Source organism: Nicotiana tomentosiformis, chromosome 8, assembly GCF_000390325.3.
Source record: "Nicotiana tomentosiformis chromosome 8, ASM39032v3, whole genome shotgun sequence".
Lineage (NCBI taxonomy): Eukaryota > Viridiplantae > Streptophyta > Magnoliopsida > Solanales > Solanaceae > Nicotiana > Nicotiana tomentosiformis.
Window position 1 is genome coordinate 18,727,688 of NC_090819.1, and position 14,316 is coordinate 18,742,003.

The 14,316-nt window shown below is 32.9% G+C and overlaps 1 protein-coding gene across 1 annotated transcript; it reads left to right on the forward strand.

The window, feature by feature from the left end:
* Positions 1-9,153: 9,153 nt before the first annotated feature.
* On the forward strand, positions 9,154-11,667 carry LOC104112135 (plasma membrane-associated cation-binding protein 1-like). The gene is made up of 5 exons (XM_009621979.4): positions 9,154-9,306; positions 9,561-9,695; positions 10,000-10,089; positions 10,224-10,308; positions 11,006-11,667. Exons 2-5 carry the CDS (start codon positions 9,585-9,587, stop codon positions 11,386-11,388), a joined length of 669 nt encoding a protein of 222 aa, XP_009620274.1. The 5' UTR covers positions 9,154-9,306; positions 9,561-9,584; the 3' UTR covers positions 11,389-11,667.
* Positions 11,668-14,316: the final 2,649 nt, after the last annotated feature.

Here is a 14,316-nt window from a genome sequence, read left to right on the forward strand (position 1 = left end):
AGCTTCTGATGGGAGCTTCCCTAGCTTTGATGACTCATTAGGATTGTATCCAGCCTTTGCAAATAACTTGTAAGCATTAGGATCAAAACCTTCATTCGTATGCTTCGTAGGAAGTGATATACCTTATGGTGAATTCTGAGATATAGACTTTCTAAGTAGCTTCGAGGACAACTTTATCGCCTCAATCCGTTTGATCGGAAGAGTTAACCTCTTTATCATGTTTGTTTGGAGATCAGATGATTCACCTTCATCTTTCTTCTTTCGAGGGACATATTGGAGCGCAGAAGTTACTTTCTTGTCGTGAGATACAGTGTTCCCTTTATGATATTTATTTGGGTTAGGGTGTGCCTCCTCAGCAACAACTTTGGTTTTGTCGGCAACCACCTCAGCTCTCTTAGTTGTGGACTCGTCATTCTTGCCATGCGCGACATCATCAGGTTTTAGCTCCTTCATAATGCGGTTCCTCAAGTAGAACTTTGCATTGGCGAAGTATGACTCAGCGTCGGTGAATGGCTCGTCATCAACAGCTATCTTCTCCTCGACTTCACGCTCGTAGTACTTCAAACATTGGTGGTAGGTAGATGGAACCACTTTATTCTTATGTATCCAAGGCCTTCTAAGAAAGACATTGTATGAAGTCTTTACATCGATCACATGCAGCCATGCACTTGATTGTATATCTTCAATGGTAATTCTCAACCTGATCACACCTATGGCTCTTTGCCCCTTGGTTGAATCCTTGAATCATGACACGACTTTCTGAAAGTTCGTTCATGGGAATACCAAGTTATTTCACAGTGAGAATTGGCAAGATGTTCACTGAGGATCCTCCATCAACTAAAATTCAATTTGCCCTTTCATCACACATAAAGCCAACCAGGTACAACGAGCGGTTATGAGTAATGTCACCTAGTAGAAGATCGTTATTTGTGAACGTAGCTTTTTTTCGCAAGTATTAACTTCTTGAGGAATAGACTCGATGAGATTTTCTGAAGATGGTGCAAATAGTATGTCATCACTCTTTTCTTCCCCTTTATCAGCATTACAACAAGAGGCCTCAATACCATCACGGAAAATCTTCATGCGAAACCAACATGGCAAAAACTCCTCCAAGGTCACTAGATGTCATGGCTTTTGAGGGTGGTGCATTTCCACTTTTGCCTTCTTCAAATGCTTAACGGGATTCCGTTTCCTTGGTCTTTTTACCATCATTTTCCTTATTGGTTGTTCTATCGATTCTTTACGTGGGCTCCTTTTGTAGCGCCTACGACGAGTCACCAACGACCAACCTTAATCATCATCAAGTTGATCAACTTCAACTTTGTTGTTTTCCAGTAATTCTTCCTCTTTACTTTCTTTCAAACTGCATAATTCATCTTAACTGAATGAGCCAAAGGTGATAGAGACTTGGTTTGCGCTCGTTTTCTCATCTTTAAGCACGATCTTCTTTTCACGAGCCAAGTCCATAACTTTGTCCTTGAAGACAAAGCACTTCTCGAGAGGGTGGCTCACGAGTCGATGGCATTTGTAGTAATTTGAGTCATTCATTTTACCAGCTTCATTAGGACGCTTCATCTCCGGAAACTCAATGAGATTTAACTCGAGGAGTTCTTCAAAAATTGCTGGCACATCAGAATCCAGAAATGGGTACTCCATCTCTTGCATTTCTTTTAGAGTTAACTTTTCACTTGGCTTATCTTGAAAAGAAGTGGATTTCATACTCCGCTTCTTGCTCACCTTCGTCGTGAACTTCACAGATGATGTGTTGACATTCATAGCTTCTTTGTTTTCATACTTGGGTACGAACTTTCTCCATTTCCTGACTTCTTGCTTGTCGTTCCCTTTGCGAGGTTCATAGATGGGTAGCCTTTCATTTTCAGCGGAGGCCATGCTCAATTCCATGGCATGGGCACGAGTTACAAGTTCTTAAAATGTGCTAGGCTTTATACCTTGCAAGATGTAATGCAATGCCCAATGCATGCCTTGGATGCACATCTCTATGCCAAAGCTTTACTAAGCATGACTTTACAGTTGAGGTTAGCATTCCTCCAACGATTGATAAAGTCGATAACTAGTTCAACTTCCATTGAAGAGTATTTGTGAGTTCCACCATGCTCACAGTGTGCCTTGTTCTATAAAAGCGATTGAGGAACTCTTGCTCTAGTTGATCCCAACTATCAATAGATCCCGCCTCGATGTATGTATCCCAATCAAAAGCATTTTCTTTTAGCGAGCGGACAAACTACTTGACGAGGTAATCTCCATAAGTCTCAGCGTTGTTGCATGTCTCAACGAAGTGCGCCACATGTTGCTTTGGATTGCCTTTACCATCAAATTGTTGAAACTTTGGAGGTTGATAGCCAGCAGCCATCTTAAACATATTGATCCTTGTAATGTACGGCTTTGCGTATGTAAGGGAGGACCTGGCAACAACTTCATATTATTCATAATAGTTCTTTCAATGAACTCCTTCAGTTGATCGATTGGAATCATCCCTTCAGATGAGACAGGGATAGCCTTAGCAGATGTTACTCATCTTGGGGGAGAATGAATCTCTAGAACTTCTGGGAGCTTGCCCTATGCATGGGTGGATTCTTCTTCCATAAAGATCCCTACACTGTATGTTAGCTTGTTAATTCTAGCGTCTTGATTTTGCATGCACTTTGTCAAGCCAGCAATTGCTTCCGTCAAGTTTGCCAACTGCTCCTCCACAGATGAAGCGGTTGTCACCATGGCTTTCATGATTGTTGTGGACGATGGAGAGTAGCATGGATTGTCACATAGATTGATCCTCGATTGGCTCATGCTATGCGGTGTAAGTGGGGAGGATCCATCACTTGAAGCATCATCATCTTCCTTTACAGTAGAGTTCTTGGATCCGTAGAGGTCAAGCAAAGCAAGAGTTTTCTTAATCTTTTCAGCAACATCGCTTCCTCCTTCATGTGCGTTTGTGGAAGATCTTGCTCCTTTTGAGGATGAAGATCCAAAAACAAGGTTTGATGTCGACGACACTTGGAGTGCTTGTTGTCCTAAAGAGCTTGCTTTGCTCCTCGTAACTGGTCCGGAGCTTCCACAGGTAACATCGAGGATGTTTTCCGCATCAGGATAGAGCCTGGAATTAGCAGCCTTGGTGGATGTTGATCTGGAGTTGGTTTACTTTGAAGTCATTTCGACATTCTTGGACTTTGATGATTGAAACGTTGAGATGAGAGGTAGAGATTGTTCCACTGGGCTTGCCAAAATTTGTAGACAATAAATTACATCGAGAAATTAAAATCAAGACCGAAAAATATTGCAACAATCATAGTATTTTATTTCAAATATTTGAGTGTTACAATCTCTATAAATACTCTGATTCTTCTTTTCAATAGTAAATAAATTCAAGGGCCTTTGAGTTTGATCTTGAATCTATATTTGTTGCCACGAACGATGATCTTGGATTCAACTAGCACGAACTTTGATTTGAACTCGTATTCCTTGAATCTTGATTTGTTCTTCGTTCTTGAGCTTGAACTTGATTGCTTGAAGCTTGAAACTTGTAGAGAAATTTCCGACGTTTGATCCACGAGCTCTCTCTTGCTTCTTGTTATAACTTCTGGTGTCTTTTCTGAGTTATGAATATCCTTATTTATAGTTGTGGGAGGGAAGAGTTATGATAAGAACAAACTCTTTCCGACCAATCAAATTAAAGTGTGACAAGGCCGCATTTGATTGGCAAGAATATGTCACTTGCACACGTGACGCGATGTCATTGGCCTTTTAATGTGACTTGGCATGCCTTGTCATTTTGACATGTGGCATGATCTTATTGGTTCTTCCGTTTGACTTGGCGTGCCACGTCATTTCACGTGTGACACTAAACTGGGCCTCTAGGAAGATAACATCTTGGGTTCATCACTTGTAGCCAATTAAATGGGCTAGTCCAACAGATTCAGACTTATTTATTTAATTCATATATGTTGGACTTATATAACTAATCCAATTATATTAGTCCAATAAGTTTATTTGAATTAATATATCTTGAATTTAAAATATAGTCCCAATCAATTTATGAATTTAATTCATACAAATTTTATATGCCTACACAAACATTCACGTGAAAGCTTATTTTCACTTTTCATTTTCCTTCCTATACATCATTAAAATTTAAAGGGACTAAAATTATTTTTCCTGCCACCTTGCACGTTAGGATGATAATACCCATCAAAAATTATATTTTGATTAAGTCAAGTTTAAGACTAGTGTTGCTATTTAATAAGCCATCTACGGCCTTGGAATAAGAAATTTTGTTTGGGTAAATATTTACAGAGATAATGTATACTATGTGACTTTTGTCTATGTTCTCGCAATATGTTATGCATTATGTAAAGAGCATAATATACAAATAATACATATTGTATGTTATGTAACATCTAATAATGATAAAGTGATCATCATAGGGTTATGGTGGTATAATAAAATTCATTTATCCTTAATTAATACGAAAAATCTTAGGAAAATATTTTTTTAGTGGATCTTATACGATGCAAATCCTTATTAACGGGCACCTGTACAAAATCGGAGTGGAAAAAATTAGAGTAAATATTTGTGGATATTATTTATCGTTTAATAATTGTAGAGATATATGAGTACATTTGGGTTGTCACTTGACGTATGCTAGTAGAAAAAACAATTAAGAAATCTAAAATAATTTGGGAATGGCTAAAATCAAGATCATTTTCAAGATGACAGAAGAGCCATTAATATACAGTAATACAGAATTCTTCAGTCAAACATCAAAGCTACGTCATCTTATCTACAGATTCCTAGTATTATTAGGTTATAGTAGTAGGATTAATATAGTGGCTCATGGATATTTGTTTCTTCTTTTTCTTTTAGTTTATTTTTTATTAGACTTATATCTTATTTCCTAGTATAATATAAAATTGGTTAAATTTTACATAGAAATTGAGTTCATTACCATCAAAGTTTAGCTAGTGCAGTGAATAGGATTTCCTATCTTTAACAAACGTCCCGGGTTCGATCTCTAGGTATGAAAAAGATTTTGGTAGAAAGTATTTTTCCCTTTGAATAGACTTTACGCAACGTGAATTTAAATTAATCAGGACCTCAATACGAATATCAGACACCAAATAAGAATAAAAAATAAAATGAAGTTCATATATAATGGTCTTCTAGGATCCTTCCTTGTTACTCCATGTATTTTACATCCATACAAAAATAGAATAGAATAGGATAGAGTGATTTTCTAATTTATTTAAGGTGACTTGTCTTTTGCAATTATCAAAATGCCAACGAAAAACAAAAGAGTAAGAAATAAGGTAATGACAGAACAGCTCATGTTTCTGTACCTTCATCTAAACTCTGGTAATTTATTAAAAATATACAAAATACAAAAAGGGGGGGGGGGGGGGGGGGGGAGTTAAAATAATATGTGTGGTTTTGGTAAGCAATACAAGGTGTATTCATTTGCTGGTAACAGCAAGTTTCTCCAATGTACATCTCACTTACTGTCTGTTGGCAGGACTACAAAATACTTTCTTCAAAAAGTTGTCAAAAATTATTGATACTGTCAAATATATAATTTGCTGCACAAATCCTTTTTGTAAAATATATTTAAAACGAACATTAATCATTTTATTTTAAATTTAAAAATAATTATATTGATTAAATTGAAACAGGAACATATTCGATCATGTATTACTTAATTTTTTCTAGAATGAAATTCTTACGATCCAAGTGATTACCATAATACAGAATGAAAAGGGTGTGATGCATAATCAATGGATATTTTGTAAGGGGAGAAACAGGAAAATACAAGAGAAACAACCTAAAGAGCCCCTAGGAATAATATAAGACGCAAAAAATATATTTGTATTCGATGTTTACTGCAAAGTAAAAATATACTATTAAGTAATTATGATTAAGTGAAAAAAGTCTACGTGCAAATATATATCATGCATCTTTTTTCGGTTTCACCATATGGTGTCCAGAAGTCACTACCCAATTAATTTAAATTGCGCTCTGTAGAGCTTATATAAGGGGAAGCGCTCCCTAGCGAAAGAAATTTCATTCCCTGAACTTAAACCCCAAATTTCATGTTAAGTATAGAAGAATCTCATTTATGTCATACATTTCTTAATAGTATACATTTTTTGATTTTATGTAACATCGAATACGACTAAGTTTTTAACCACATAAGCCCCTCTGGAATTGTCTAGTGTTGTAATTTGTAAGAACGAGCCCTAAAGAAAAGATCTTTCACTATTTAAAAGAACAGAAAAAAATCTAGAAGTGGTCAAGAGATAACAATTTTAAACCATAAATCTCACAAGTTTAAATTTCACAAATAGTCATGTAACTATAATCTTTTTTCTTTCACCCAAGTCATATAACTATATTTTTTAATACAAAAACCACAATACCTTGACCTATTAACAAAAAGGTTATAATTACGGGAAGACCCAACTTTCCTAAAATAGGTGTGTTGATAAAAATTCGACCATAGTACAAGGGAGTATTTATGCCTTTTTTCAATTAAAAAAATTGAAGTAAAACAATATTGCATTTGAAACTTAAATTTTCTGGAAATTGTGACTTTTGTGTTAGTAGCTCAAAGTCTTGTGATTTTTGTGTTAAATATTATAGTTATATAAATTTGGTGAAAAAAAACATAATTATATAACTATTTATAAAATTTACGCCTTGATTTTGTTATATAATTGAACCTATTAAATGACGCTGAAGAAAAAAAGTATATTTGCTGACAAGAAAACGACCGCTTTGTTAAAATTCTATGCGTCGACAATAAATCACTTAAGAAGTAATTATACTTATAAGTATTTCTATTTAACGCTTAGTAATCAGGGTAGATGATAAGTAACTTAAAAACGTTTAAATTACATTAATAATAAAATATTTTTGTTACTGTATGTATATTACTTAAACCTCCTTTTTTTAAAAACAAAATAAAAAACTACTTAGAGGGCGTTAGGCGGTGAAAATTGCACGGGCTAGTCAGTTGTCAGAGTGGTAATTGATAAATAGACAATGTTTGCAAAGTCATTGAAAAATAGCCACTATTTTGCTGCAATACGGAAAGTTCCAGCATAGTATACTGGAGATTGGTGCACCTGTGTATAAACTTCCAGCATATTATTCTGGAACTCCAGCACACGGAAAGTTCCAACATAATATATTGGAGATTGGAGCACCTGTGTATAAACTTCAAGCTTATTATGTTGGACAGTATATTATGCTGGAACTCTAGTATATTATGATGGAGTTCCAGTATAATATGCTGGAAGTTCACATATAAAAATTCGAACTCCAGTATATTATGCTGGAATATTTTCTAGATTTTGAACAGTATTTTCGTTCAAATTTATCTTTACATGAAAAGTACCTAAATTTTGATTATTTTTTAAACTGTAACTATTTTTCAATTACTACTTATAAATCTGGTTATTTTTGAATTTCTCTCTGTTAGGTGTCCTTCCTAGTCATCAGTCTATAAATAATCCTAAGCAATCAACACACAATAAATTAACAAATCTATATTCCTTGTCTCCAACTCTTATTATGTCTTAATTCCTTAATCACCTCTTTAATTTATAATCACCTCCATGTGCTTGACAACTTATTATCATCACCCCAATGGCCCTACTATCAAATCATTTATCAAATATACATTCATCATTGATCCTTTTAATTTGCAATAACCTTCTAACCAACCCTCACCCCACATATATATAGGGCTGAGTTAGCGTGTAGGTTACGGGTTCGATCAAATGAGTAACTTAAACCAAATTTTATATTTATTTTAAGAAGTTTATAAAATATTAATTTAAAATTTAATAACTTAAAAAGACTAAAATTCTGAACCCTTAAACTTTAAATTTTGGCATACACATCTCAATTTTTAGTCATTCTATTTATAAGTAGGTAAAAGTACTACTCCATCAACTACTTATTGATTCGACCTGTTTGTTGCATTTTGTTTTAGTTAGATTTTCAATCCACTCTTTTTAAACAAGGAATAAAAATTAGTCTATCTTTAAATAATTATTTGTCCTTTTCAATTTAACAGATTTAATTGCATGATTGATACAAAGGATTGTTACGTGTGTTACACTAATTGTTTTGGAATTAGTGCTGGTCACAAAAAGAGATATTTATATTAGTTTGAACAATTATAAATGGTATGCAATTGAAAAAAGGAATAGATATAAAGGGAAAACTATGTGTTGAGTTTTTAAACTAATTAAAACTTAAATTTAAAACAAAATAAATAAATAAAAATGTATAAAAGGTGCTTGACCTATAAACAAGACATAAGTTTCCTCATTCGTGCAAAGAATAAAACATAGAGGATAAAACGTGCAAGTTTGTAATCTCTTAAATCGGATGGCAATATATGTAATTTGGATTGAATAAGGAGGGTGGTTTTCAACGGCGCAATTTGTTTGACGACGTGATCTTTTTATAGATCCAGCGAAGCCACGTGAGCAAGTTGTCAAGCTGGCTTGGGTCCCACTCCACCTCTGATTGAGCCGTTTGCTAGCTGTCAATCTCATTTCCCATTTTGCCCTTCATATTCTGCTCCTGTCCCCCAAATTATATCATTTGCTTAGTTTAGTCAATTAAACCTAAACCCCAACATTTCTTAAATCGCGAAAGGACGATTATAAGCCTTGAATAAGTTAGAGAGACCTCTTTTTTTTAAATAACTGTAGTCCAGTTCAACTTATACATACTTCAATTATTTACTTGTATATGTTACCTCCCGTTAGTATGAATGCTGAGTAACTATATTAATTAGTGCTTAGACAGACGAAAGAAATTACTTAAAGTAATTTTATTTCTATTAAAATTTAAACCTTAATTTACCATTTCCCTCACTTCATAATGTCTAAGTTTTTGAGACCTCTTATATAATAGAAAAAGAGGGTGATACATAATTTTATATTAATATAAATAAGAAACTATTACTACCACTGATATTATTATCAAATATTTATGTATTTCACACACACATATACATATATATATATATATATATATATATATAAAAGGTACAAGTGTAAATAATTGGAAAGACAGGGAGTATTTGGTTGGAAATAAGTCTTTGTGCCAGGCCTTATATTTGGAAGCACAGTTAGCTACAAAAATAAGAGTTTTGCTAAATTGTCCACATATATATAAACACTAGCACAACAGTTATCTGTTTTATTATTAGAGAGCCAAAAGCTAAAGCCACAATTTGCAAACAAAGAGGAGAAAATTCAGTTTGCTTTCTTCATTCATGTAAGTGAAACTAACACCACTTAATTCTTTCTTGTTTTCTCTTCATTTTTAGTATTAAATCTTTTGGTGTTTCATCTTTTCTATTCTTTTTTTTAAGTTTATTAATTTCATAATCTTATGCTAGGTGTTCACAATAGCAAATATGCCTAATTCCTTACTTCCTTTTTCTTTTTAAATTTTTAATTAGGATTAGCAAATATATATACATGTATAGCAAGAATTTTAAGTATTAACAATTCTTTTTTTGGCTACAGATATACATATTTAAAGAAATAAAGATGGGTTACTGGCAAGCCAAGGTTGTTCCAAAAATCAAGCAGATTTTTGATAAAAATGGACCAAAGAAGGCTGCTGCTGCTGAGGCATGCAAGACTTTTGACGAGGCTAAGGTAAAAACAAATTTACATTATCGCGTATTTTTTAATATGTGGTAACAAATAATCTGTCTTACTTGTATATGTTATTAATCTCATTTATTATCATTTATTGTCTATAACTACTTTTTGGTAGCTTGAGTGTGTAAAAATTCTTTATACCATTAGTCTATAGAAGCTGAACTCTTCTTTTTATTCAAATTAAGCCCATAAAAGAGGCAAAAAAGAAGAAAAATATAAAGACAAGGGCAGGGTAATTTTTTGCTTATTTACCTAGTTATAAACAAATTAATATGAGTTATTGTCTAATAAATTTCAGGAGCTATACAGCAAAGAGTTCGAAGATAAGAAGACTGAGCTCCAACCTAAAGTTGTTGAAATTTATGAAGCTGCTGCAGTTGAGATCAAGGTTTTTATTTACATACTTTATTTAAATATTAAAAAGGAAAAATATATAGTAATAATATATGCTTTATTACTATATATTATTGCAAACAAACATAGAACTTACTGCTCTTATCTCTTTATGATGGAAAAAAAAAGACTTTGGTGAAAGAACCAAAGGTTTCAGGACTGAAGAAACACTCAACTGAAGTCCAGAAATTACTTGATGAGCTTGTCAAGATTGGTAGGCCTTCATTTCTTTTACTTTGTATTTTCATATGACACAGTAGTATTTGCTGTATATGTCAGCAATTATATTTACTTCTATTTTATTTTACGTAACACTATAATTTTACTATTCGGAGTCAATGAGTTTCTTAATTATTTGATCATGATTTTTTTAATATTCTTAAATTTATTTTTAAATTATTAACTATTGCGACATATGATAGTACTTCTTATGTATTTTTCAAAAAAGTAAATATTATTTTCAATAAATTTAAAGAACCTAGGCCTAAATTTATATAAAAATAATTAAGTAGTTTGACCCTTGCACTCCAACCCCATCACATCAAATAAAATTGAGGAAGTACTATTTATTCCATTAGGGTTTAATTAACCTGTATATATATATGGATATTAGCAGCATAAAGACTTCTGCACACAATTTGTGTAACTAGACTTGTTGTAGTAGGTGTGTGCCTTATTTTTCTGATAACTACTTCCATTTATTATGGAATTTATTTACTGTTGTTTTAGGATGTGAAAATTCTTTATATTAGAGATTTACTTGTATATACCGATATTATCAATCAACTCAAAAGATATTTATATGTAACCTTCATAAAAGTAAATTTTCTTCCACTGTCGTTATATAAAAGTTAAACACTTTATAATTTTCATGGTATGAAATGTTGATTTTTTGTTGTATTTGCATGAAGAATTTCCGGGATCAAAAGCAGTAAGTGAAGCAAGTTCAAACTTTGGGCCTTCCTATGTATCTGGTCCAGTTCTATTTGTGTTCGAGAAAGTCTCTACTTTCATAGTCACTGAAAACAAGAAAGTAGAAGAGGCGGCGGTCCCAGTAGCCGCCTCCTCTTCAGAAGAAGAGGCCGCGGCCTCAGTAGCCGCCGCCTCTGAAGCCGAGGCAATTGCAGCTGCTCCTGTTGAGGTGAAGGAGAAAGAGATAGTTGTTGAAGCCGAAGCAAAGAAAGAGGAGGAACCAGCACCTGCACCTGCAGCTGAGGTGGCACCTGCAGCTGACGTGGCACCTGCCAAGGTGGAAGAAGCACCTGCAGCAGCACCAGAACCACCAAAAGCTTGATGAATATTTCAATTTGTTTGTCTCTCTGTGTAAGAGTTGATTTTTTTTTTTTTTTTTTTTTTGTATTTTCATTTTTCTATGTTTTGTGGTTACTGTATAAGAAAGAAGACAAAAACATGATTTGTTATATTCTTTGTTAGTGTTTTCTCCCTCCTCTCTTACCTGTGTTAGTTTGTACTTTGTAGTTTGTACAAGATTATCTCAAACAGTGTGTATGTACATTTTTCAACGCTTTTCCTTTTGATTCTTCAATACTATAAAATGTGCGTTACTTTGAAATGGTTTCTCATTTCCTTTTTTCTCAGTTTAATTTATGCTTTCTTCTTCTTCATCGTCTTTAATTTTCTTTATGAAATGAAACTGAGACCACATTATACAATTTAGTCTAAGTAATTAACGACGTGATTAAATTTTCTAAGTGTAATATTCTTTGACAAGACAAAGTTTGTGGGATGGTTTTTTTTGGGGGGACAATGGCAGAGCCACATGCGTGTCAACCCTTCGCCGGAAAATTACACTGTATAGTTTGATAATTTTTTTTTAAAAAATAAAATAAATATATACTATTTATTATATAATGACACTCATTGACTTCTTGGTGAGTTTGTTTCTTTATATTTTGACTCCCCTTGATGAAAATCCTGACTCCGCCACTAGGATACCAACTTCTAACTAATTGCGTGTAAGAATTATGGTTGATGTGATGGCATCATCGACAAAAAGATGTAGAAACTATGTCTACATTGTCTAGTATATGCGAACAAAATTATGATGTGCATTCAACTTCTGCTACAATGTAAACTGAATATGAAAAACCAACAATCGCGGTGATAAGTATTTTTTTATCCTTAATTAGAGATTTTAGATTCGAACTCTGAACATAGCTTCACCTTTGTTAGGAAGTGTTTTGCCTCTTTACACCCACTGTGAAATTTTTCAATACGAATTCAGATTTAGTCGAACTTCATCTATACGAATACAAGATACCAAATAAAGAAAAAAAATTGAATGTGAGAAAGATGATAGATAGTTTTAGTAAAAGATCATCTGAGAAGTACCATCGAACCAATTGGTACTATACACACTAGAAAAATGCGTAGAAAGTCTAATGAGCTTTTTTTGCTTATATATTAATGGTGTCAAAAAATAAAAATTACGATTAGATTATTTATGATGTACTAATATTTTTTACAGAGTTTAGTGTATAAAACTTAAATATTTGTTCAATTAACCATTTACAAAGCGCATAAACTAAAGAAAAGCTGTCAATAAATATTAACATTTCATATTTTGCAATAAGAATAGCTAACTAATGCCCTAACTTTGAAAATACCATAAAAGAAAAGGAGTCACTTAGATATATAGAAGCAACTATTTTTCAACACGATAATGGCTGAAACTTGATAACCCAATTCCTTAAATTAAAAATATACACTGAAAGTTAAAAAAATAAACACGTAACCTTTAATATCAAATATGAATTAAAAATCTCGAAAACATGGTAAATGACTTATTATATCAGGTAAAAAGATATTAATCACCTACTATTACATCAGTGTATATCATAATTTAAATCCTACGTAAAACGATATTACCGTGCAATAAATATAATGTAAATTATCCAGACAGGAAAGAAGGGATACATCAGCAGCAAAATATTAATTTAACGGATAATACAAATGAAATCCTAATAATCTTATCGTAGATATTAAATCTGAGATGTTATTGGTTGGTAGGGCCAGTGAACAGCCAGATAGAAACCAAATTGGTTGCCCACACGCAAGAAACTATGTGCTAAGCAGTTGGACCAATCAATTATGTAAGTTTAATATTAGAAATTGATATTTCAAGTGGAAGTTTGATGTATATACGCAACTGGGATATTAAATTTATCATCATTTAGTGCATTAGCAATTTGCACATAAGAAAATTTGACTACATATATTCGAGGCGGCTATAGTGTTAATTTTCGTGGATTCATCTGAAATCAGTAATTTTAATTTAGATTCTTTTTATGCATCAAAATTTCTATAAATAATAAAATTAAATCTAATAAACAATAACTTGTGGTAGAATTTTTAATTTCTAACACATAAAATTTAAATTTTGAATTCGGCTTTGTATATTTGTTTTTTCTTCATGTTGCTCTGGTCTAATTCAGAAAGCATGCATTTTCAATTTGACCAGCCAATCATTTGCCAAAGAGATGAATTTCTGAACATGAAGATGTCATCAACAAAATTAACCACATCTTAACAGTCGTCATTGTAATGGCTCCTTCGTGTAATTTTTCTTTTTGGTTGTTTTAGAAAAATATTTTCTGGATTTTTTCATATTTTCCCTCTCTTGAGATTGTTTTTGTACATATTTAAGAGGAAAGCTCCGATTAGGTAATAGAGAATCAGTGGAATTCAACTCGAACTCGGTATTTACACCCAAATCACAAGATTTCACCAAAAGTTAAGTAAAAACTTGAGTAACCATAATTAAGAGATTAAAATTAGAAGACAAATGTTATATAATTATCGAAAAAAGACCAAAACCGTTATTTTACTATACGAAATAGAACAATTATACCTTTCGTTTAAAATGGGTAGTAATTTTACCCGTCATTACCTATCGAGGTCATCCTTGCCCTTTCCCACTAATAGATCAATTTTTCAGAATTTTTAAATCCTAGATTTTTTTTATCTTTTTTTTTAAATTCACGTGACGTTTTAAAAATACCCTCCAATCTTTCTCCATACCCCACCGCTCCTTCACTCCCCTCTTTTACCATACCCTCAGAGATCTTTGAAACAAGAAATTAGGTTTTGGCCTACCTTTAAGACTCACTCACTACTAAAAATTTGCTAAAAACCGATCAATTATTTCCGACCAATGTTGGTCGGTCAAAAAATGCGACCAAAAACCGTCCAGGTTGGACGC